The 22,991-nt window shown below is 39.9% G+C and overlaps 1 protein-coding gene across 4 annotated transcripts in view; it reads right to left on the minus strand.

Moving 5' to 3' along the window:
* LRRIQ1 (leucine rich repeats and IQ motif containing 1) overlaps window positions 1–22,991 on the minus strand; it is a 259,065-nt gene that overhangs the window by 122,200 nt on the left and 113,874 nt on the right. For all 4 annotated transcript variants that reach the window (XM_068276848.1, XM_068276847.1, XM_068276844.1 and 1 more), the window contains 4 exons: window positions 17,312–17,737; window positions 12,414–12,618; window positions 7,368–7,487; window positions 1,393–1,479 (listed from right to left, as the gene is read on the minus strand). In XM_068276848.1, the coding sequence (XP_068132949.1) occupies window positions 1,393–1,479; window positions 7,368–7,487; window positions 12,414–12,618; window positions 17,312–17,737 (838 nt within the window). The remainder of the gene's footprint in view (window positions 1–1,392; window positions 1,480–7,367; window positions 7,488–12,413; window positions 12,619–17,311; window positions 17,738–22,991) is intronic.

Below are 22,991 nucleotides of genomic sequence, written 5' to 3' on the forward strand. Positions count from 1 at the left end.
AGATTGGTGGACACACATACACTCTGTCTCTGTGCTCTTTTTCTACACTTGTGTTCTGTCTACTTCGGTCTTGTGTCACTTTTGGCAATCGCCACTCTTGCGATTGCGTTCCCACTTCGGTTCTGTTGTTGTGTGTTCACCGTCGCTGGGTGGCGACTAGATTGGTGGACACACATACATTCTGTCTTTGTGTTCTCTCTCTTTAAGGGCTATCTTGCCCTGCATTGCTCCAACTCGTACAATTCCCATTGGCATCTGTGGCCGTGCAGAGGCTGTGCTCGTCTGCACTCCACAGCTCCATCTGCCGGTGGGAATTGACCTCTACAGGTGCATCGCACCCAAGCTGGCTTCTATCAAATTACACGCTTGTGGAGGATTTCTGCAGTGTCAGCGTGCGTCCTGTGCGCTGACCACGGAAATAGTTCCGCAATCGTTACAGTTAGGTCATAGTAAAATGCCGGATATTTTGCTGTAGGAATTAACTACTTAAATATTGGTAATACCGATATCCTACTAGCAGCTACTACATCCAGCTCCCTTTTTACCAGGCACTTTTTTTACATGTACGCAGCAGATGAAGAGGAGCTGGTCACTTGTCATGTTAATGCATGATCAAGTAAAGAAATATCGGCATTGTAGAAGCTTTTTCGATTTAGTCAAACTATTGTCTATGTATTCTATGGGAAGGGGATGTACAGAGGCAATTACCTTGAATTCCTGAATTAGACTTTAATACATCTAAATACCTGTAATTCAGTACAGTAAAGAACTGTATTAATTTGACTTTGGGTAACATTATTTTTTGGGAAACAGATTTTGTTTTGTATGAAATAACATAAAGTGGGGTTTGTGCTTCCAAACTGCTTTTTATATTTTTTTTGCCTTTAATAAGTGTTTAGAAACTTACCTGTAAGTTTGTTGTTCTCATTTTGTTTAATGTTTTTTTTTTTTTTTTCATTTTTGTGCATTTTATTTTTATAAGAGAAGAAAATCCCAAGACAAACATTGTTAGAATGTAAAAGCTAAAACATAATTAACATAAACAATAAACTTGTTGTTGTCCTGATAATACTCAGCTGTTGATATGAGAGATTTTTAGAACTACTACATCAGCTGGCCATTTTTCAACTACTGCCAAAAACACAGCTGGTAAATATCAGAAACGTTCTTTTTGCCTGTTTTTCTCCCTTAATGTTGTGCTACTGTGATGCAGTATTGAAATGTATCCAAAGCAAAGACAGTTGAATAAAAAAAGGAAGAAGAATAGCATCTGGGGATATGAAATAAGTCAGTGGCATCTTACAATAAGCCAGTAAATCACTACATTAATCATTCTGGTATAGAAAGCTTTAGTGGATGATGAAAGAGCGAAACACTGCAATGATATGTTACCTTTGCTTGCTCTGCTTTATTGGAAAGATGTATAATTCCATGATGTGAAGCTGTAGAATCTAGTGACCAGCCTTTTTCCAGAATATCCTGGAAACAAAAAACAATGTGCATGAAGAAAATAGATCATACATAAAAAGGAATGTTTGTCACTGAACAGCAACAGAAAAAAAAACATTGGATAACTGGACAAGCATACATTGCAATACACTAAAGAGAAAGGGCTTGATTCACTAAGACAAATAGCATGCCTTATCAGAGTTAACACGCCTTATCAGAGTAGCATAGCGAGCGCTACAAACTTATGCCTGCTCATTGGCAATGACGAAAGCTTCACTCATCCTGCCCTGAGCAATCACTTTAAAGGACATTATCCCCGCACTTTGATTGGCCCAATAGGCTGCCTGTCACTTCACAGGAAATTTGACAGGCAGCCTATCGGGCCAATCAAAGTGCGGAGATAATGTCCTTTAAAGTGATTGGTCCCACCGGAGCTCAGGGCAGGCTGAATGGAGCTCTCGTCATTGCAAATTAGCAGGCATAAGTCCATAGCGCTCGCTATGCTATCCTGATAAGTCGTGTTCACTCTGATAAGGTGTGTTAACTCTGATAAGGAATGCGATTTGTCTTAGTGAATGAACCCCAAAATATTTTACGATTTATTTTAGTTACGTTGGGGCATATGCACAAAAGTTTGGTAAAATTGCCATGCTCAGTTATGTTACTGTTTCTTATGCACACAAGTTGGCATGCATTGCGCAATTAGTGTGACCCACGTTATGTAGGTAACACGGGCCACGCTTATTGCACACTTGTGGTAATTCCCATAGTAATGTCGGTAAATGTTACCAATATTTTACTAACGCCAAACTCAACCCACTTCTCACACTAGCCCTCCCTCTATCGATGCCTTACCTAAACATCCCCCCCATGATGCCTAACCCTAACTGCAACCCACCAATGCCTTACCCTAACCAAACACCCAACAATCCCTAACTCTACCCTACCCCCCATGATGCCTAAACCTAGCCCACCCCCTACCGATGCCTAACTCTAGCTGACCCTGTACCCATGCCTAATACTAACTGCCCTTCCCCCTGCAGCAATCCATGGAAGTATGGGCCCCCCATAGGCACTGATGTTAACTGTGGCTATGGGGCCGCCTGCTTCATGCTTGATATTTGTAGCTGAAGATCTTTTAGCAAGCAGCCCTGGATATTTTATTTCCCTTTATAGCCCCAATTAATGCCTTAGCTGCACCACTGGCACCCGATTTCTCATTACCACCACATGATGCCCTCAGGGGTATTGTAGAATTCATGTCTCAATAGATCAAAGCCGTTTTGAGAGCACAAGGGGGACCTACACAACATGAAGCAAGTGGTTTTATGTTATTGCTGATGAGTGTATGCAGCCTAGAATATATAGGATAAGCACATTCACCTACTTTTGCACATATGACATATTTGGAGGAAAACACTCTTTTCTGTTGACCTTAGAACACTAAATGGGCATGCTTTATTGATTTTGTCCACTGAGGAGATCTGGAACTCCCTTCCCCCTGCTGACTAATATTTACATGTGCTTCCATTTTAGCATCAATCTGTACACATACACAGCACAGCTGGGACTAATACCTGCTTCCCTGACAGCTTATTCACGCTTCTCCCTGCAAACTTCCATACTGCTCTGTATGATGGCATTGCTCACATATCAGTGATTTGTTTTCTGCACCAATAAGACCTGATGTGTAGATAAACAAATCAGAGTAATGCTGTTTGATACATCAGTAGGCAGGTAGTGGGGACTGTATATAAGGAAAGTCAGTGGAAAGTTCTCAGACGAGCAAGCAGCAACCACATATTTGCTCTGTATGTATATGGACAACCACTAAAGAATACAATTAATAGCCAACCAAGGTGTCCCATATCTTTTCAAAGAGGTAAACAATTATAATTTGATATAGCAAGGGCAATGTACTACAATTTAGTATCATTTATGTAATACATATAAAACAATTGTATTTTAATCAGTCCATTTGTTAAGTGAGCAGCACGTGACATTATTCATTTTGCAAAAGATCTGCAGAGGAATCGCCTGTATTATTATGAGCTTTAGAATTCCACTGTGGCTTCCATAACATAAATTCATGTATTTGACAATGCGTGGGGAAGGCTAAACAGTATGAAATCTATAATATATACTTAACAGATGCTTTGTGAGAAGAGAATTGAGTAAAGAATTTTTAAAGGTACATGTGTCAAACAGACACGCAATAATTGCAGTACTGGTTGCGCACACATGTAGCAACATTTTTGGACTAAGCTACACCAGTGGGTTTTGATATCTTGAACTCTTTAAAATTACCAAAATGTAGCCACTGCTAATGTGTAAGAACTGTATATGCATTCCAAAGATTTTAGCAACGTTTGAAAAGCATCTTACTGCTTTGTGACTATTAGTGACTATGCTTTACACCTTAAGTTGAAGAGAAATCGAGAGCCCAATATGGTGTAGTATGTCAAAATTGATTGGATAAATGAAACAGTGAGATGGTAATACTCACAAACACGGGTTACCACCTAGGTAACCACTCATTAGGCAGGTGAGGAGATTAGACCTGTCCTCACTCAGGATTAAGAAGTCGCTCTCTGTAGATAGGAAGAAAGGGGGTAGATCACCCCTCCACCTGGGGTGGACTCAAATATATTGGTAGGTGAACAGAGGCGCCAGAAGGATAAAAGTACATACAATTTTTAAATAATTGCTGGGAGGAAGTGGTGGACTCGCCTCCGTTAAAGCAGACACCAAGGACTGTAAATGTATAGATATACACATTTATTGAAAATACCCCAAAGATGCAACGCGTTTCGCGGGCACAGCCCACTTCTTCAGGCAATAAGCAGGGGATAAACAACAGCAATTCAGTTATAGCAAGCAGAGCACCTCTGAAAATTGATTTTATGGTTTCAAATGGTTTTTAATTTATCTTTGAGTTATTATTGATTCATATTTAGCCTCCCCCATGCACTGTTGAATGCATGAATTTATGTTATAAAAGCCACAGTGGAATTCTACACATACTTGTGTCTGTAGCAAGCAAGCACACAAAAATGGCCTATAAGCAATTAACTTTTTCACCGGAGTTATCTCCTAGGAGAGCATTTTCATCTTCACTCTAAACTGACTTTTTTGCATTTTACAATTGAAAAAGAACCTAATAGTTGGTGAAAAAGTGCTATCAAATTTATTTTGAGTGTTTTCTTGCTTGCTGGTGGCTTAAAGAGAGACTGAAGCGAACAAAAATTGCTGTTATTACCTGCTAGTTCGCTTCAGTCGTCTCATTAGATCTAAATCGCTGCATCCTCGCCGCAAAATGAGCGCTTTAGACCCCCCAAATCCCTGGGGGGCAATCCGGCCGGCGCTTCCTGGAAGAGGCAGAGCTTTCAGCTGCAGCTTTGCCTCTACTGATGTAAATCACCACGGATCGCCACCTCTCCCCGCCCCTCTCACTCTTCCTTCACAGAGAGGGGTGGGGAGAGGCGGAGATCTGCACGGCGATTGATGTCAGGAGAGGCAGAGCTACAGCAGAAAGCTCCACCACTCAGGGAAGCACAATCCATGACCAAGTTGGTTGTGGATGTTTGCCCAGGGATTTTGGGGGTCTAGAGCGCTCGTTTTGCGGCGGGAATGCAGTGGTTTACACCGAATGAGACTTCTAAAGCGCAGTAGCAAGTAAAAATAGCAAATTTTGTTCACTTCAGAGTCTCTTTAAAAGGCATTTTTTGACACGTTGTGAAAATATCATCTAGTGAATTGCATATGGGCCAATGGCCTCAATTCACTAAGCTTATCTCCTGTCTTAAATAACATTTCTATAGTTATCACCATGGTGATAAGGCATGTAGTATTCAGGAAACCTTTTACCTCAGGCAAATCTAAAGTTAACTCTTCTGTCTTTAAGTTAACTCTTCAATCCTTAAAATAACTTTAGAATTCTAAAGTTAAAGACCGGCTGTTAAATTTCCTGCGTGTGAAAATAACTACAGAGGAGGTCACTTAACTACTGAGGATGTAACTTAAGGAATGAAGAGATAAGATAACTCTCTCACTGTGTGGTGGCAAGTTATCTCTTGCCTTATTATCTCCAGCTGATCTTAGTGAATGGAGGCCATTAATATCTGTTATTCAGTTATCAACTTTTTCTAAGTTTTTCAGGCTTTAATATTTTAATATATGCTTAAATAAACAGAATACATTGCATAATGCAGGGCTGTGGAGTCAGAGTCGTGGAGTCGGAGCAATTTTGGGTGCCTGGAGTCGGAGTCGGAGTCGGGAAAAAAATGCACCGACTCCGACTCCTAATGAATTTAAACTGTAATTAAAATAGAAAATATGATAAAATGTTCTATTTCTCAGATACTAGTCATCATAAATAATTTATACCTACAGTAATAGCTGTGCTTAGTTCACAAAAATGAAATAAACCAATCAAAAATGAGCTACTTGTGCTGCTTCAATAAAGCAGTCCCCGTATTTTTAAAGTCAGATATACACATCTGATTGTGATTGTATATATGATGTGTACACAGGAATCTCATATATACGAAATAACATATATGCTGTAAGTGTAAAGCCTAATTTGTAGCCGTGTCACTAATAGAGATGGTCAATGAGATGGAAATAATTCTGTGTTGATTCTGATTTATGCAAATGCACTCTCTTTGCTCATGAAATCAAATAATTTGATAAGTTGTTAAAATTTGGTTTGGTGACTACGAATTAAATGGTACCTAAGAAGGATGAAAAGAAAAAGTTTTATACATACCTGGGGCTTCTTCCAGCCCTTTTCAGGCTAATCAGTCCCTCGCTGTCCACCTCCACCACCTGGATCTTCTGCTATGAGTCCTGGTAATTCAGCCAGTCAGCGCAGTCCGGCCGCATGCCGCTTCCACAGCCAGGAGCGCTCTGCACCTGCGCAACAGTGCTGCGCAGGTGTAGTACGCTCCCGGCGGCGGAGTGTGTGCATGCGCACTACGCCAGATTGGCTCAAGTACCTGGACTCATAGCAGAAGATCCAGGTTGCGGGGAGGACAGTGAGGGACTGATTAGCCTGAAGGGGGCTGGAGGAAGTCCCAGGTATGTATACAATTTTAATTTCATCTGTCTCATTTTACTTTGTTACACAGTAGTACTATACTCTACATATGCACTCTCCACAGAGCTGCAGGGAATCCACTGAGAATGTTGTGCACATTGAACACAGAGGTGTTGTCTATCACCCATAAACCTGGTTCAGATTGTGCATGAAGAATGTGTAATAGAGGAAGAATATCCTTATTCCCCTGCAGAGTACCTGCACATCACTCTTACATGTACCCACAGTTACATTGCCTAGGGCCTGATAGATGTTCTTTGTTCTGGCCTCTACCTTTTACAAGTACTCTTACCAAGGACTAGTTTTAGTCTATGACTAAAGGGAATAAATATGGCAGTCTCCATATCCTTCTCACTTCAGTTGTCTTTTAAAAATCCTAAGCGTTGGCAGTTAAGAGACAAATTTCATGTTACATACTTTCAATCAACAAGATTGTAATATGCAAATTAGAGGAGTTGGAGTTGAGGAGTCGGAGTTGGAGTCGGTGGAATCCTAAACTGAGGAGTCGGAGTCGGTGGATTTTTGGACCGACTCCACAGCTCTGGCATAATGTACAACTCCTTACATACACTGCATACATTATATACAATAAATAGTTTACATACATTATATGTTATACACAATGTACATATAAATGCATTATACATATTTATATATACATTATACATAAAAGTCTCAAAGTGATTAAATCACAAGCAATGTACACAAGAAATAATAATAAGCTTAGCAACTGAAGCAACATAAAAAAAAAGTTTTCTAAGAAATTAAGAGCAAACATTCTTTATTCCTACACAGACATTTACAATAACTTTTTTCTTACTTCATCAAATACAAAATGGTCTAAATTCACTTCTTCAAATTCATCATCTAATTCTTCACTTTTAATAGCACTAAATGCAGCAGCCATTCTTTTTCTGAGGAAGAATCCTTTCCAAGCTGCCTAAACAAAAAAAAAATGCAAAGGATGTCATAGAAAAGACATACATCAACTCAAAATACAGATTCACAACGTTATCCCATTAGAAACATAAAACATCTCTGAGCTTCATTTAATAGCTCAATGATCTGTTTTTTGAACTTTATGTGACATCTAAAACTACATGACAAATTAAATGCCTGCAAGTGTCTGAAGCTTAGAATACCCAGGAGGGTCTCTTCAAGTAAGCAGAAAGGAATTCTTCAACTCCCCTCACTGCATGCAGCCCGGGTCAACTAATTAATAATTTGACAATTCCTTTAGGGTGTTTAAGAGCCTCAGGGAAAAGATGATAAAAAGAGAAAGCAAAGTGTGTACTTGCAACCTTTAACTTTCAAATTAGTGAGACTCAAACAACCTCTTGTGTAGAATTTGTGAGCTTTGCGAGTCTGGCTATTTATAGAAACAGCTATAGGCAGCTTAAAGCTATTCTTAGACTAATCTTAGCTGCATGCATCCTTTTCATAATTTACAAAAGAAATTGTGCAAAGAAGGAAATGTGCCAGATTGGACTTCAATGGACCACTTGTTGCAGTCCTTGAAGAAACACATGAAAAACTAATAATAACAATAATGACATTTTTTCCTGAAATACATCACTCTGCACAAATGAATATCAATTTATAAATCTAAATTTTTCTACAAGCATTAAGCTGTTTGTTAGTACACCTCCATGAAAAAAAGAACCCATAACTGTTTCTGAAATAACTTGCAACTAACAAAATAATTAGAATCCATTATTGTTCTATATTTTATCAAAACCTAATCTAAACCAAAGGTTAAAAATGATCTCCTAGAATCAAACAAGAATTGGATCGGGCCCTGTATGTCTGCAATTCTGTGGTTGAATTTTCTCTTGAGAACCCAAAGAGGTTGAAAACAGTCCCACGGACCTTAAACTTCTTAATAGTAATATTTGCAACTGTCATCACTAGGACATCAGTCTACTTGGAGATTCTTTTGTAGTTGTAGTCTCGAACATTCTGGTCTATAATTTTATTTCTGATCTCCTCAGACAATGCTCTATTTTTTTCCCTCTGGTACTTGACATTGCGATAATACCAAGCAGCAGAGTGACTGCTTTTATCCATGCAAATAGGCCCTATGACTGTCTGCATGATTGGAGACGTGAGATACTATTAAAAAAAAAAGCTGGTTTGAAAAATCACTGTAATCCAATTATCAATGTTCCTTTCTAGAGGTTCCAACAAATTTGACCAAGCTACTTTAGTATTTTTTTGTAGGATACAAAATATTTGATCTCTTTACACATTAGCTGTTCTTTACATCATTAACTATCAATGGTTGCAGATATGCATGATATAATTGCTTTCATTTAATCGTTTTTGAAGAAGCGTTATGCATTTTTACAATGTAAGGAAACCATCACATTTATATAGGCCTTCATTACAACAGCAATGCTGGTACAGAGGTTACAAATGCATTCAGCCTGCTGATCATGGCAACAGCAGGGGTTCTTAGCTGAGGGATTGCAAAATGCAATGCACGTGCGTAGTAAATTAGACTCACAGTCACAGTCTCCTTTTTATAAGTAAGTTAGTTCCCTCATCACACAAAGTAATATTTAAATATTCACTACATGTTCCTACTGAATGTCTTTGAAAAAGGACCACCTGGTATACTTAAAGTGTACCCGAGCCAAAGTTCGGGTACAAAATCAAATAATTGCTTAAGAAGAGGGAAGCCACTGGACCCTTATGAGGCTTCCCATGGGGTTTTCTGCTCATAGACCCCACAAAGACTAGGAATTGTATATGCAGACAGAGGCACCAAAAGAATAACATTTACCAAAAATGTTACAATGAGAGGAGGCAGAGATGGACTTACCTCCTCCAAGCAGACACACAGAGAGACTGTTGTATATATTCGAAACAACAAGGATGTATTTGTATACTCCAAAAAGTGCAACGTGTTTCACAGACATCTCCTGCTTCATCAGGCAATAAGAAAAAGAAGCATGTAATCATACAGGTCTTGTGCAAAGCTCAGCTCCTACAAAGACTAGGCCTTGTCGATAATCTGATTGGGGCTGCACTCCTCTTCAAGCACAAGCACGGCTATCCTGCACCTGCTTGAGTAAGGCTGCACCTGCGTAGTAAGCTGGAGCCGCTTATGGACAAGTGGCTCTTTGCTACAGCACAGGTGCAGCCATGCTCGCACGACTACAGCACTGCCGAGCTTGTGCCAAAAGAGGAGCACCTACGAGTGGCATCAACGGACCAGAGGATGCAGTGGGAAGCCTTATTTGGATCCAGAGGCTTCCCTCTCCTTAAGTGTTCACTTTTTGATACCGAAAACACCTCGGGTTCTGTTTAAGGACTGATGTTTCTGTACCTTGAGAAACATAATTTCATGACTAACAGTACACTAAAAGAAGTCCCTGCATTTTCAATACTTGTGATATTCCAATTTATTGAGAATTGTATAAAATGTTGTAGCGTATCATATACTCCCAAGCAATACAGGTCAGTCGGTGTTACAAATATTTCCTTTTGCTTGCTATGGATGGACAATTAAACCCTTCTTCCGAACATTTGACTTTGTACCAAACTCTGCTCAAGTCAGCTGAGCTCAAACTGGGAGAAAATACAGCACTATTGTTTGTCTGCAGTTTATCACAGCTCTGATCACAGACTTTAGAAGGCCATAGACAAATCAATTTTCACATGCAATTCCTGGCAGATTCGATCACTGATTGAATCTGTAGGGAGTCCATCTCTCAACATGTCCAACTGATAAGTAAATTGGACAGAAAAGAAAATTTCCATTGATAAAGGGAGGAGCAGGAGCAGTAGCTGATCCATTCTCAGTGACAGCAAATGAGGAAAAATCTTCCCATTGGGGATAGAGGCAGTAATAAACCTCTGAAAGTGATTCTAATGCTACTCAAGACTGTTAAAAAAAGTCAGTTTAATACACTTTTCTACATTACTTTATATTAATTCATGTCACAATGACCCCAACATTTGTCACACAAAGCCACCCTATTGTTTACACTGAATAAATATTATCCACAGTAAGACACGACACAAAACATTTATATTGCTATTTTCTCCTGGCCTCAAAGCACCAGAGCTGCAGCCACTAGGAGGAATTCAACAGGCAGTAGCAATGTTAGGGAGTCTTGCCCAAGGTCTCCTACTGAATAGGTGCTGGCTTACTGAACAGGAGGAGCTGAGATCCGAACCCTGGTCTCCTGTGTTGAAGGCAGAGGCCTCAACCAGTACACTATCCAGACACAATGTTCTGCACCTAGTACCAGTTAAAGATTGGTTTAAATGTATAGAATGATTTACTCCTCCTCAAACCAGTGTAACATATATTTTAAATACCATAGATAAAAGAAAAAAGTTCAGCAACTCTGCAGTGTACACACATGCTACTAGCCTTGTATATATCTGAATTCAGATCATTGGTGTTTCACATTAATTGTATAATTAAAGCAACCCACACAGACGCAGCAGTATAGTGGACTAAATATTTGAGACATTTTTACCAGATTGAATAAGTTATGTTGGAATGTCTTCAAAATCTAAATAAACCTTCTTGTGTGTACTATACACTTTAAGGAACCTAGTATATACTACACTCAAATCTCTCATAAACCCACACACTTTCTACTGTGTCAGTGGAAAGAAACAGCTGATATAATAGGGAATCAATCCAAACACTGCAATATCTGCCATATTTTTCAATGTGTATACATAGGATTCTCAGAGTACCCACTTTCTGTGAGGTCATACTTGCAATATAATACAAAAAAAGCAACTCAATTCAACATGTAGCTATTTATAGGATAGACTAGTTTTTATAAAAATAACAGAAATGAAGTAAAGGCTAAACAAGACTTCAGTTTCCATATTAAAATATGTTGTCATCTGTTGCTGTTCCAAATGGGTGTCTGAGTGTGCTTACCAGAATCCGGGAAAATATATGGGTAAGGGAAAGGATGTAGCCATCTGCTTTTATTCAAAATGATTTGAGATCATTTTCTAATCAGATCAGAATAATTACTTGTTTGCATTAAACATCGGGGCACCAAATTTCACAATTCCAAATCTACCAAACAAACCATTTTCACCATGTTTGATTTGGAGGTCAAATGACCTGTAAGAAACGTATCACTTAAGATTAAAAAAAGTTAAAGCTTTGGTGGGAAAAATTATCAAGATGGCTGTCAGGAACACATTAGGGTTAGGTTTCTACCGGGGGGGGGGGGGGGGGGGAGGGGTGGTTAAAATGAATATCCAACCAACAGCTTGGAGGAAAGGACCCCTCAAAAACATGAATCCCCTACCCCTTCATTTAGCTAAACCTAAAGATAGATATCTTGAGGGATCCATAGGAGTTCCAGGGGGCATATTGACAATGAGAATGCTCATATATGAACTTGCCACTGCTGATAAACTCCCTGAAAGAATATTGGCATGGTAACCTGGTGCCATAGGATATTGAGGCACAGATAAGTGACAATATACAATATACTCTGTACAGCGCTGCAGAGGATGTCGACACTATATACTGTAAGTACTAGATAATAATATTTTCAAACCTGCCCCTGAATAAATAAGGGCAGCTGGAAGGGAGGGGCAAACATGGCCATTAGAAACCAGGAGAAACTGCAGGATAAAAAATGAGCCAAAAAATAGGTCTACATAGATTTTCTTAACAACCCAGGAGGAAGAAGAAATCTGGCACTAGATGCTTGCAGGCTGGACATGCAGCTGTAGTGGTGCTACAGATATGTACACACTTGCCAGAAGATCCAATGCATCAACAAATAGAAGAGCATGGCACTGTAGCTGAAAAACCCACCTTTATTACATATGGCCGGGGTACAGACAGACTTTCCCAGGTATGTGAACTTACCTGTATTACAGTTGCTGCCTGCATTTTCAGCTCTGATGTTTTAGTCTCAGGACAGTGTTTCATCTTCAATAATTTTCGCCTTCTACAATAATTGCGCCATGCTGACTGTATTATGGAGGCAGCCTCATGAAGCTTTGCATAGAAACAGATATCTCTTCTTATTATATACCCTCTCCAAAGGGATTGAATGCGTATAGCTGCATTGCTAGATAAAATAAAATAGTGAAGTCACATAGCCAATCTAAGCAAGGTAATCATAGTGCATAGAATGTCAAAAATCCCAATAGAAAACACCACAATCCTTGTAATGCCATATTATAAACAGTATAGTGCACTGAACAAAGGGGTGTTGAGCTGAATCTTAGCTTTGCATAGAATGGAGAAGGATTATTAGTCTCTGTAACGGTTTTACATCTGTCTGATTTGCTGAGGTTTTCTCTCCTCTTCCTACAGCTGCGTACACCCCTTTGACTCATGTTGACCATCATAGATGGGGACCCGCTCGCCCTGGGTGACATCTCTGGGCCGTCCTGTACAGATGCACGTCAGCTGTGTAGCTGACAACGCAATCTGTTTCTATGTGGGGGGAGGGATGACGGAGGGAAAATAAGTGGCTTGTATGTACTGTCATTCGGCGGACGGAGGAGTGGTGTGCACAAAGGAGTTGGCCATCGTCGTAGCAGTCTCTTTAGCAGGTCACGGTAATTTTCAGCATGTTACTACTTGGATAATGAGTGTAGAATGGGTACCCATGGTATGCAACTTTAATGCAGGCTTACAGCTTTTTCAAGTCTACGGATATGCACAGCTAATGACTTAATAAAATGATTTTGATAGAATGTAAACACAGATAATTGTGCACACCGGATGTGACTGGCCCACAGTGCAACAACTAAGGGGCAGGTATTTGTAATTCTTACTTGGGTCATATTTGCCCAGAATGGAGGTTGCTAAAAGACCACTGAATTGGTGAGACTTCTGACAAACTCATGCACCAGCACTGAGAACCATGTTTTTTAAAGCAGGATTGTCACCATAAAAATCAAGTTTCAACAGCAACTGGTCTGAGTGTATTAAGTAATAAAGATGTTAATCCTGCATTCAAAAGGTTCAAATTGTTTTCTGCTGTTATGGTTTGGAGTTATCACATACCTTAGGAGCACTGGCCCTTTAATAGCCATTGCCAAACAGTTGTATGCTGGGGGATCTGTTTATCTACAATATATTCCTCCTCTTCCCTTTATTTCCCCCTCCTTCTAATGACATAAGACAGTGCACTTTCTAGTATAGACCTCAGTGGGAGTGTCTGAAGACTCTGGGAGGAGGGCAGGTAACGAATACACAATTAGCAAGAAGAGAAAAAAAGAGTGAGGTAGGAAATGATGTCAGGAGGTCAAAGGTAACCAGGATGGAAACTGTCTAGAATAGGATTCTCTGCTTTTCCTTTATAAAATTCACAGGAATCATAACGTGGACAGTGCAATACATCTGTTATGTAAGTAGAACTAGTATTTATCTACTTATATGTGTTTTTTATTTCTAGGTTAGCATGGGTGTCACTTGTTCTTTAACCTCCCTACTGTTCAATTTCTACAGGATTTCTGTGCAAAAAGTGGTTCAATTAATTTTCGTGAAATTTTTGCTTGCAACTTACTAAAATCCATCAAGCAAGGGTCTAGTATCCATTTTGAGTATAATAAAAGTTTCAAATACAAAATCATGTAAAAAAATAAACATTTCTAAAATAAACTTTTTAATCACAAATAGAAAAATCTTCCTCAAATATGGATGAAGAAATAAATCTACAGATGCAGAAATAAATACCGTACAGTGTTTACCTAAAATATCTCCCTTGTGTGGTACAACAACTAAGGGCCAGTTCACACGAACACTTGCACGTCATTTACCGCTGTTTATGCAAAAGCAGCATTTTGATCTTTATTTTTTCCACTGTCTGGAAGCAGCACGGTCTGGTCGTTCTGGGTTTCATTAGCGCCACACTCCTGTGTCCCCCTGCGGAATGAAGAATGACGATCGCTGGGAATCCCCATGGAATGTCAACAAGTGCTTTTCTGCACGGTTGCAGAAAAGCATTTGGACGAGACACTGGGCAGGTGATTGAGACATCCACCTGAACCAGCCCTAAAGGTCCATACACACGTTGGTCTGAACTCTGAGTGCTACACCATAATGACTGCCATGGCGGGGGTGGTCATTATGGTCAGACCAGCGTGACTACATCATGCGCAAAATGATTGCATGAAGATGCGGCGTGTTAGATTTTTAGCAATGCCCGGGCATAGCACAATAGCATGGTCTCGATGCTTCCACCACCAGTAACTTCTCCATTACGCACGCTCATCGTTTGCTCCACCCTGCATAGCAAAAGACGTGTCGTGTGTAAAGGCTGATGACACTTCTGTACAGTATTGTTAGTGCACTGTCGCCTTTGGCTGATGATACCTTTGTTGTGATGAGCGGGGGGAAAGGGACGACAAGCGCATCAGATGGAGCGGCTTCCAGTGGGTTGGGAGGTGTCAAGAACAATGCCATTGGGTCATGCTTAGGCATAGCTAAAGGTCCGGCATGCCAGATCTTTAGGGATCATCACTGGGCCACTTTACATACTCTGGTCTGCTGCACAACTCTTAGCCATGGTGGTCGTTATAGTCCATCATGGCCGAGTTCATACCAGTGTGGCAATAAGTGTCATTCTCTGTACAATATACAGTATGGTATTAGATTCTAGAACTGAATTTTCTGTAATGCTGTAATATCTACCTACTGCCATGGAGGTGGTTATGGGTGTCATAACCACCTCCATGCGCAGCACAGTGACATAGTGGATAGCACTCCCACCGTGCAGTGCTGGGTACTCGGTTTGAATCCCAGCCAGGGCACTATCTGCATAGAGCTTGTAAGCAGGACCACAGTGCTTAACCCCCCTAAAGACCAGGCTATTTCTTTCCAAATAGGCCACTGCAGCTTTAAGGACAAGCTGCAGGGCCGCACAACACAGCACACTAGTGATCCCCCCCTTTTCTCCCCACCAATAGAGCACTCTGTTGGTGGGGTCTGATCGCCCCCCAGTTGTTTATTTTTTTTTGTAATAAATATTTATTTTCATTCTTTTTTAATAAATAAACCTGTTTTTTTTCCACCCTCCCTCCCCCAGCCAGCCTATCACAGCAATCGGCAGTGATAGGCTTCAGCCTATCACTGCCGATCGCTCTTTTGTGCCCCAGGGGGACAGCCATGTTACACGGCTGTCCCCAGTACAGCGCTGCTGCAGATCGCAGTGCTGTACTTAGTAAAAAGACGGCGGTTTCACCATCTGACAGTCTCCACGCTTGGAGACTGAAGGCGGGGTGGAGCTCCGCCTCCTAAGCAGGAGATGCGCGCGCAGCCTGCGCGCGATCTCCTGCAGTAGCCGGCCCCAGGACTTGACACCAATTGGTGTTAGACTGTCCTGGGGCTGCCGCAGCAATCACGCCCATTGCGGTGACACGGTCTTAGGGTAGTTAAAGGAACTGTTAAGTGACAAGACAATATACTCGTAGGTGCTATGGAAGATGTCAGCACTATATAAATACTAAAATAATAATAACTCTTATTTAAGAGCAGGGGTGCAGCTCAGCCTCCCATGCTGCCAGGTCTGTCCAGTCTGTGGCCTGTATGGCTGCCACTGCCTTCCCGTCACTCATATACAGACCTCAGATCATTGGGAACGTGAACAGAGGGGAGAGTGGCTCAGTGATCACAGAGTACACTGCAGATGCGGAAGTGACATGATTGCTCACTTTCTGAATTTGTGTGCAGCATAGTTACTGTGTGCTGCATTTCTTTCTTCAGTACCTTCAGTTTTGGGGAAGACATCTTTGGCTACCTAATATTATGTGAGAAGGGGTCTCTGACTGGGCGGAGGCAGGAGGCCACAGATAATATGCTGCTTGGGGTCACGAAAACCATAACCATACCTCTGCTAAAGAGGCACTGTAGTGACACATAGTAAAATGCAGTAAATAATTTAGGACACCAACTTTTACAGTCATTTTCCTGGTTTCAGCATCAGAAACGCTTTCTATATCTATACATTACAGCATATTGATATGTAGTGATGCTTAGCCTAGGCTTTTTAGCTGAGTGGAATTTTCGGGAGAACAGGCATTATCTTCACTGGTTTTGGGAATTCTCAGAAACATACACTCTGCAGAGCTGCACCTGACAGGACTAATGGTGTCGCCACCTGTGATAAATTTCAGAATGTAAATCCGTGAGGAAATATTATGTAATGGGCAAACCCTGACTAAAAAAATGTATAAATGTATATTGTAAAAAAAATAAAGCAATTTTATTCATTACAATATTTTCACTATGCTTCCTCTTTGTTTGCTACCATAAGATTCTTTTATTCACACATTCACTCATTATAAATGTTCTACAATTGTCCAGATGGACAGTGACATAGCAATAGGGATGCAGAGGTTGCGACCGCACCAAGGCCCTTGGGCCAAAGGGGCCCTCCCTCAACCTTAGTATTAGCTCTCTATTTGTTTAGTGCTGGTAATAATTACTTCTATAGATGCTTTAAATTGTAGTAATCATTAGCAAATTGTTCCCCATCCCTTTCTTGCACCTCTGGCACTACGGTTGTCCTTGGCAGGTTTTGGTGTGCCATATTAATTGTTATGTATTGAGTACTTAGGGGGCCCCAATGTAAAACTCATACTGGGGCCCATAGCTCCTTAGCTACACCACTATGGAAGGAATAATGTTAATTAATACTGAATCTTCATAACATACACGTAATATAACAAAAGAAAAAAGTATACAAGATTTCTAAAATTAAATGAAATACCATATGCATGTTTATCAACAATTACTTGAATGGCACTTACATTTCTTTGCTTTGTGTGGGCTGAGAAGGTTTCTTAGATTTCCTGGAGCCTTCATATGTTGTGTTTTTTGAAATGTATATGGAATTTTCTAATACTGGAGATTGAACAAATGTTCTTGAGTTTTTCACCAAATCTATTTTCTTAGTATGTGTAAGGGAGTAGTCAGCCAGTGGCTTAGCTTGCTTCAGGATGATCTGTCTTGCGTGATCATGTTTATCTTCATTTGCACTACTGATAATATGACTGCTTTGCTGACTGCTGTCAAAGACCAGTTGGCTCACACTCTCTCCAAGTACTTCTGGATCATCTCTCTCAGAAACCTCTGTGTCACCATATTCATGTGCATATCTGTGCTCAGTGCTGAGTTTAAACAGTTCCTTCAAAGTATTACAGTACAGGTCTAGTCTCTCCAGAGAAGAGCACTGGCTAAATAGAGGCATAAATGCAAATGTCAGTCAATAAACATTTTGAATAACTTTCACTTTTAATTTTCCCAAGAGACTAGTTCAAAAATAATGTAGTCAGAACCCCTGTTACAACAGCTTCAAGGATGATGAAAGAATAACTATGAAGGCTGGAGTACTAAACAGACCTCAGAGTAAATGGTTCACAAGCCTAATGCAACAGATATTGCCTTCCTATCTGCTCCATGAGTGCCCCCATTCATTTGTGCTATACAAAAACATCAGTAAAGCACTTTTTTTTCCATAGGACTTAAAGAGACTCCGTAACTAAAATTGCATCCTGTTTTTTATCATCCTACAACTTCCAAAAGCTATTCTAATGTGTTCTGGCTTACTGCAGCATGTTCTACTATCACCATCTCTGTAATAAATCAACTTATCTCTCTCTTGTCAGACTTGTCAGCCTGTGTCTGGAAGGCTGCCAAGTTCTTCAGTGTTGTGGTTCTGTGATGCATCTCCCCCCTCCAGGCCCTCTCTGCACACTGCCTGTGTATTATTTAGAGTAGGGCAGCTTCTCTCTTCTCTCTTATCTTTTACAAGCTGGATAAATCCTCCTCTGAGCTGGCTGGGCTTTCACATACTGAGGAATTACATACGGGCAGAGCTGTCTGCACTCTGCAGGAAGAAACAGCCTGACACTTTAGTGGAAGATAGCTGCAGGGGGAAAGAAACACACAAATGATCTCTTGAGATTCAAAAGGAAGGGTGTATACAGCCTGCTTGTGTATGAATGTATTTTTCTATGTGTGGACATACTGTACATCAACCTACTTCCTGTTTTGGTGGCCATTTTGTTTGTTTTTAAAACTGTTTTTAACCACTTTTAATGCGGCGAGGAACGGCGAAATTGTGACAGAGGGTAATAGGAGATGTCCCCTAACGCACTGGTATGTTTACTTTTGTGCGATTTTAACAATACAGATTCTCTTTAAAGTACATGGCATGTCTCAGCTTAATAACTAGTAGTAAAAAGTTACATGTCTGTAAATGTTTGACATAGGTTACCACTCATGTTGGATTTTAATGGATGGATGGAGCTGTCCTGATTGAGTGTGGTAAGGAGTGAAAAACATTAGGAGCAGCATGACAAAAGACTCTAAATACACAGGTATTAAGGAAGAGCCTGGGGATGACTAATTATTACATCCTGTTGACCTGAGGTCACATAAGGTGTGGTTCAATTCCAATATAAGCACCAGCTAGCCAGGACACTAACGTAAAGGTCCTTATTTGAAGGGGCCTGCATAGAGGTCCTGCCAAAGTGATGAAAGCTACCTTTCTCTGACTAACACGTTACACACAACAAATACTACTATTCTATCAATGTTATGTTTTAATTTGTGAATTAATCACTCTTGAAGTACTTGGTCAAACATTTCCTTCACTACAGACTTTCAGATGCAATCCTGTGTCTGTGACCTTCTCTCCCTTCCTGTGTAAACAGTATGATGCTGAGACAAGAGGCAGTCCAACCCAAAAAGTCTATTGTTAACTCCATCAGCTAGACTTCTTCATAACACATGATCACATTTTAAAAAGTGGATTGTAAGCTGCTGAAGGAAACATTTGGTCACTGTGTTCACTATATTTAGAACTGCAACTGAATTTGGACTTTAATGTATAACTTCGGGTATAAATTAATCCTAATCTTTCAAATTTGGCACTTGCCCCAGAATCAGTGAAGTTTTGTGAAAACCAATCGCAGAAGGTAACACTGAGACATTATGCTTAGAGACCACGTTTTTGTAGGGAAAGTTTATGCCATAATGCATGTCTTGGACTGCCCGTTGCACATCTGTAGACCTAAGCAGAGTATGGCGGTGTAAATACCTTTATTTCATCCTGAAAAATGTAAACAATGTTTTCATCTGACTCTGGTCAGAAATTAATGCTTAGCTGCATACATTATGTATGGTCCGCAGATGACTACATACAGAGCAGCGGAGTCTTGGTGTTAGGTGCAGGAAACTGGAGGGACAGAAGTGTGGACAGCCTGTGGTTTACAGAAAAAGATCATGCAATGGTATACTGTATTTTCTTGGCTGCTGGTCAGTACCAAAATTACCTTTATTATCATGGGAACCCATTTGTGTTGACAGAAAATGACTTATAGTTGAATCTTGACTATATTTCTCGATAAGTATAAGTGCAAATTCAATAACACAATTATTGGCTGTAAAGGCGCAACAGCACAGTGCCCCAGGTAAGTAAACCAAGTCCACCGCACACCACTTAGCAGGATGCATGGGAAAAACATGCTGTGATCAGCCACTAACCAAACCCAGATGGCTAAAGTGCACCAAATGCTTTGTATTTGATTTCTAGAATCACAGAGCCTGATTTACAAGGGAATTTCCAGGCCAGGGGTCATTGAAGATTTTAAGTGATCCCACAAAATGTAATTTATTAAAATTCATCTGCTAATAAGTGTTAGGGTTTGCAACCCCTCTATGGATCATATCAGTCTACAGAAAGGGTTGCCAAAAGCTTAATAAACATTCTTTTATAGGCATACAGTTGTGTACATGTACAAGGGAAAAAGAGGCGTCCAGGGTATGATGAAACTAAGTTAAAACCAGTTAAAAAGTAAAAAAAAAGTTTAGGTGGCTTACCTCAAATGAAGATACAATCATACAATTAATGACTTACAATGTGCACTGGCAACGCGTTTCGTGGGACTGCGCCCACTTCCTCCAAATAAAAGTGCCCAGACAGTGCTTAGAGCCAAGTTGAGATGCCTCTTGTAAACTTGCACCCTCAGCTAAAACTTACGTGCAACTGTGATAACACAATTGATAATTCTATATCCTATCAGCAACTCTGACAAAGGCAAGGCTTGCAAACTCTTACCACTTAATTGTAGTTAATTTGTAATACATCTAGTGCAGTTTTGCATGATCAATCTTGAACTTCTATTATCTTTGGCCCGAAGATGCATAGCAAATAAGGCCTAATGTGTATTCCTTAACACTTAAAGAGACACTGAAGCGAAAAAAAAAATATGATATAGTGAATTGGTTGTGTACTATGAATAATTACTAGAAGATTAGCAGCAAAGAAAATGTTCTCATACTTTTATTTTCAGGTATATAGTGTTTTTTCTAACATTGCATCATTCTATAATCTGTGCAGATTACACAACACTCAGCATTCAAAATGAGTCTTTCAGAGCAGTCTGTGAAGTAATGACCTCTCCTCTAGCAGAGGAAAAGTAAACAGTCCAGGAACAGTTGAGATAATAAAAGTCAGATAACAGCCCTCTCCACGACTAACTTAGTCGGAGAGCTTAATGGCTTGTTTGCATAGAGATAACAACTGGAGTTTCTCAACTCTTCCTGTACTGGAAACAATTACACTGATGTATCTGATCTTAAAGGATACCCGAACTGAAATGTGACATAATGAGATAGACATGGGCATGTACAGTGCCTAGCACACAAATAACTATGCTGTGTTCCTTTTTTTCTTTCTCTGCCTGAAAGATTTAAATATCAGGTATGTAAGTGACTGACTCAGTCCTGACTCAGACAGGAAGTGACTACAGTGTGACCCTCACTGATAAGAAATTCCCCTTTTTTAACCTCTTTCTTGCTCTCAGAAGCCATTTTCTGCTAGCAAAGTGTTTTATAGTTGGAATTTCTTATCAGTGAGGGTCACTCTGTAGTCACTTCCTGTCTGAGTCAGGACTGAGTCAGCCACTTACATACCTGATATTTAAATATTTCAGGCAGAGAAAGAAAAAAAGGAACACAGCATAGTTATTTGTGTGCTAGGCACTGTACATACACATGTCTATCTCATTATGTCACATTTCAGTTGGGGTATCCTTTAATGTTTTATTTCTTAGCTGTGCTACACATACAAATCATAATATCATCATTTTTTTTCGCTTCAGTGTCTCTTTCAGTGCACCGCTATCACCTTCTAGAATTTATTTGCCCAAGGACCATAAATCTAGAGTAAGGGTCAAAACATCCAAAACATTTCTAGAAGTGCAACAAAAGAAAAATAAATGACTTCATATGCAAAACACTTTGCTTATCAAAGCATGTATTACCGTAATTTAAATTTTATTTTATACAAGCTGGTTTTACTACAGTTTCCTCTATATTGATTATAACACATTACATTGTGCTAGAGAATTTGTTTTTTTTGCAACCTATTCAAGTATATCTAACTATGTCATAGGCTTCCTACAACAAAATGTGCTGTTTATTGCATTTGTTTTTTGTCTGTGTGATTTACTCAAGGAAAAGTCAAGTGCAGTAAAATAAACCTGCCTTCACTTCAAATAACCAGCCATGGAAATAGGAGTTTTGAAACAAAAACATTAAAAGTTGTGGATGGGAAAAGCTCTCAATTAAAAGGGAATTCATTGGCTACCACTGTGTGAAGCGATGTGGTGGCACTACTAGGGAGAGAGTTTGTTTTTTTGTTTTTGCTTTTTAGTGGGGGCTACATTGAACTTCACTGCATATAGGGACTTTATTTGTGTGATACAGAAAATAATTTGGTATGGGGTATGGAATTGTGTACGGGTGTTAGACAAGGAATGTCTTGGTACACTGCTAATTCAGAGCAAATGAAGAGGGAGATTTCTGAATTAAGCTCCTAGGCTCATATGCAATTAACGTTTTATCTTGAGTTTTCTCCTAGGAGACCATTTTACATCTTGTATTAAAAATAATTTTTCAGTCGTTTGTAACTGAAAAAGTACCAAAAAGTAGGTGAAAAAGTACTATTAAAGTTATTTTGAAAATTTTCTTTCTTTCTGGTGGTTTAAAAGGCACGTTATTGACAAGTTGTGAAAATATCACCTAGAAGAAAATGCAGCTGTAATGATCTGCTCTGCTGTCTGCACAGGCAGGCAGCTTTTTGACCATTTTTCAGGTCTGCATGCTGCAGGTCCCTGGAAAGGAGACCTGTTTTCACTCTGCAAGTTCAGACTTGCTGTTCTGGGAACGGATTTGCATTCACTCATCTGGTTATTGATAGCTCTGCCTCTTTTGAAGGCTTGCAGTATAAATGCCATTTCCTCCCAGAATTCCCTGCTGGTCATAAAGGTTTGGTTCTGCTGGACTTACCTTGAGTTTCAGTCCCTCTGCTGATTGTTTGCTAATATTGCTTTAGAGTAGTTATCCTTGCATTCCTTCTAGCGCAGTCAGGTTGTTATTATCTGTATTGCCTGGTTCTGTCTTATCTGTTGCGATTGCACT

This window comes from Hyperolius riggenbachi, chromosome 3, assembly GCF_040937935.1.
Source record: "Hyperolius riggenbachi isolate aHypRig1 chromosome 3, aHypRig1.pri, whole genome shotgun sequence".
Lineage (NCBI taxonomy): Eukaryota > Metazoa > Chordata > Amphibia > Anura > Hyperoliidae > Hyperolius > Hyperolius riggenbachi.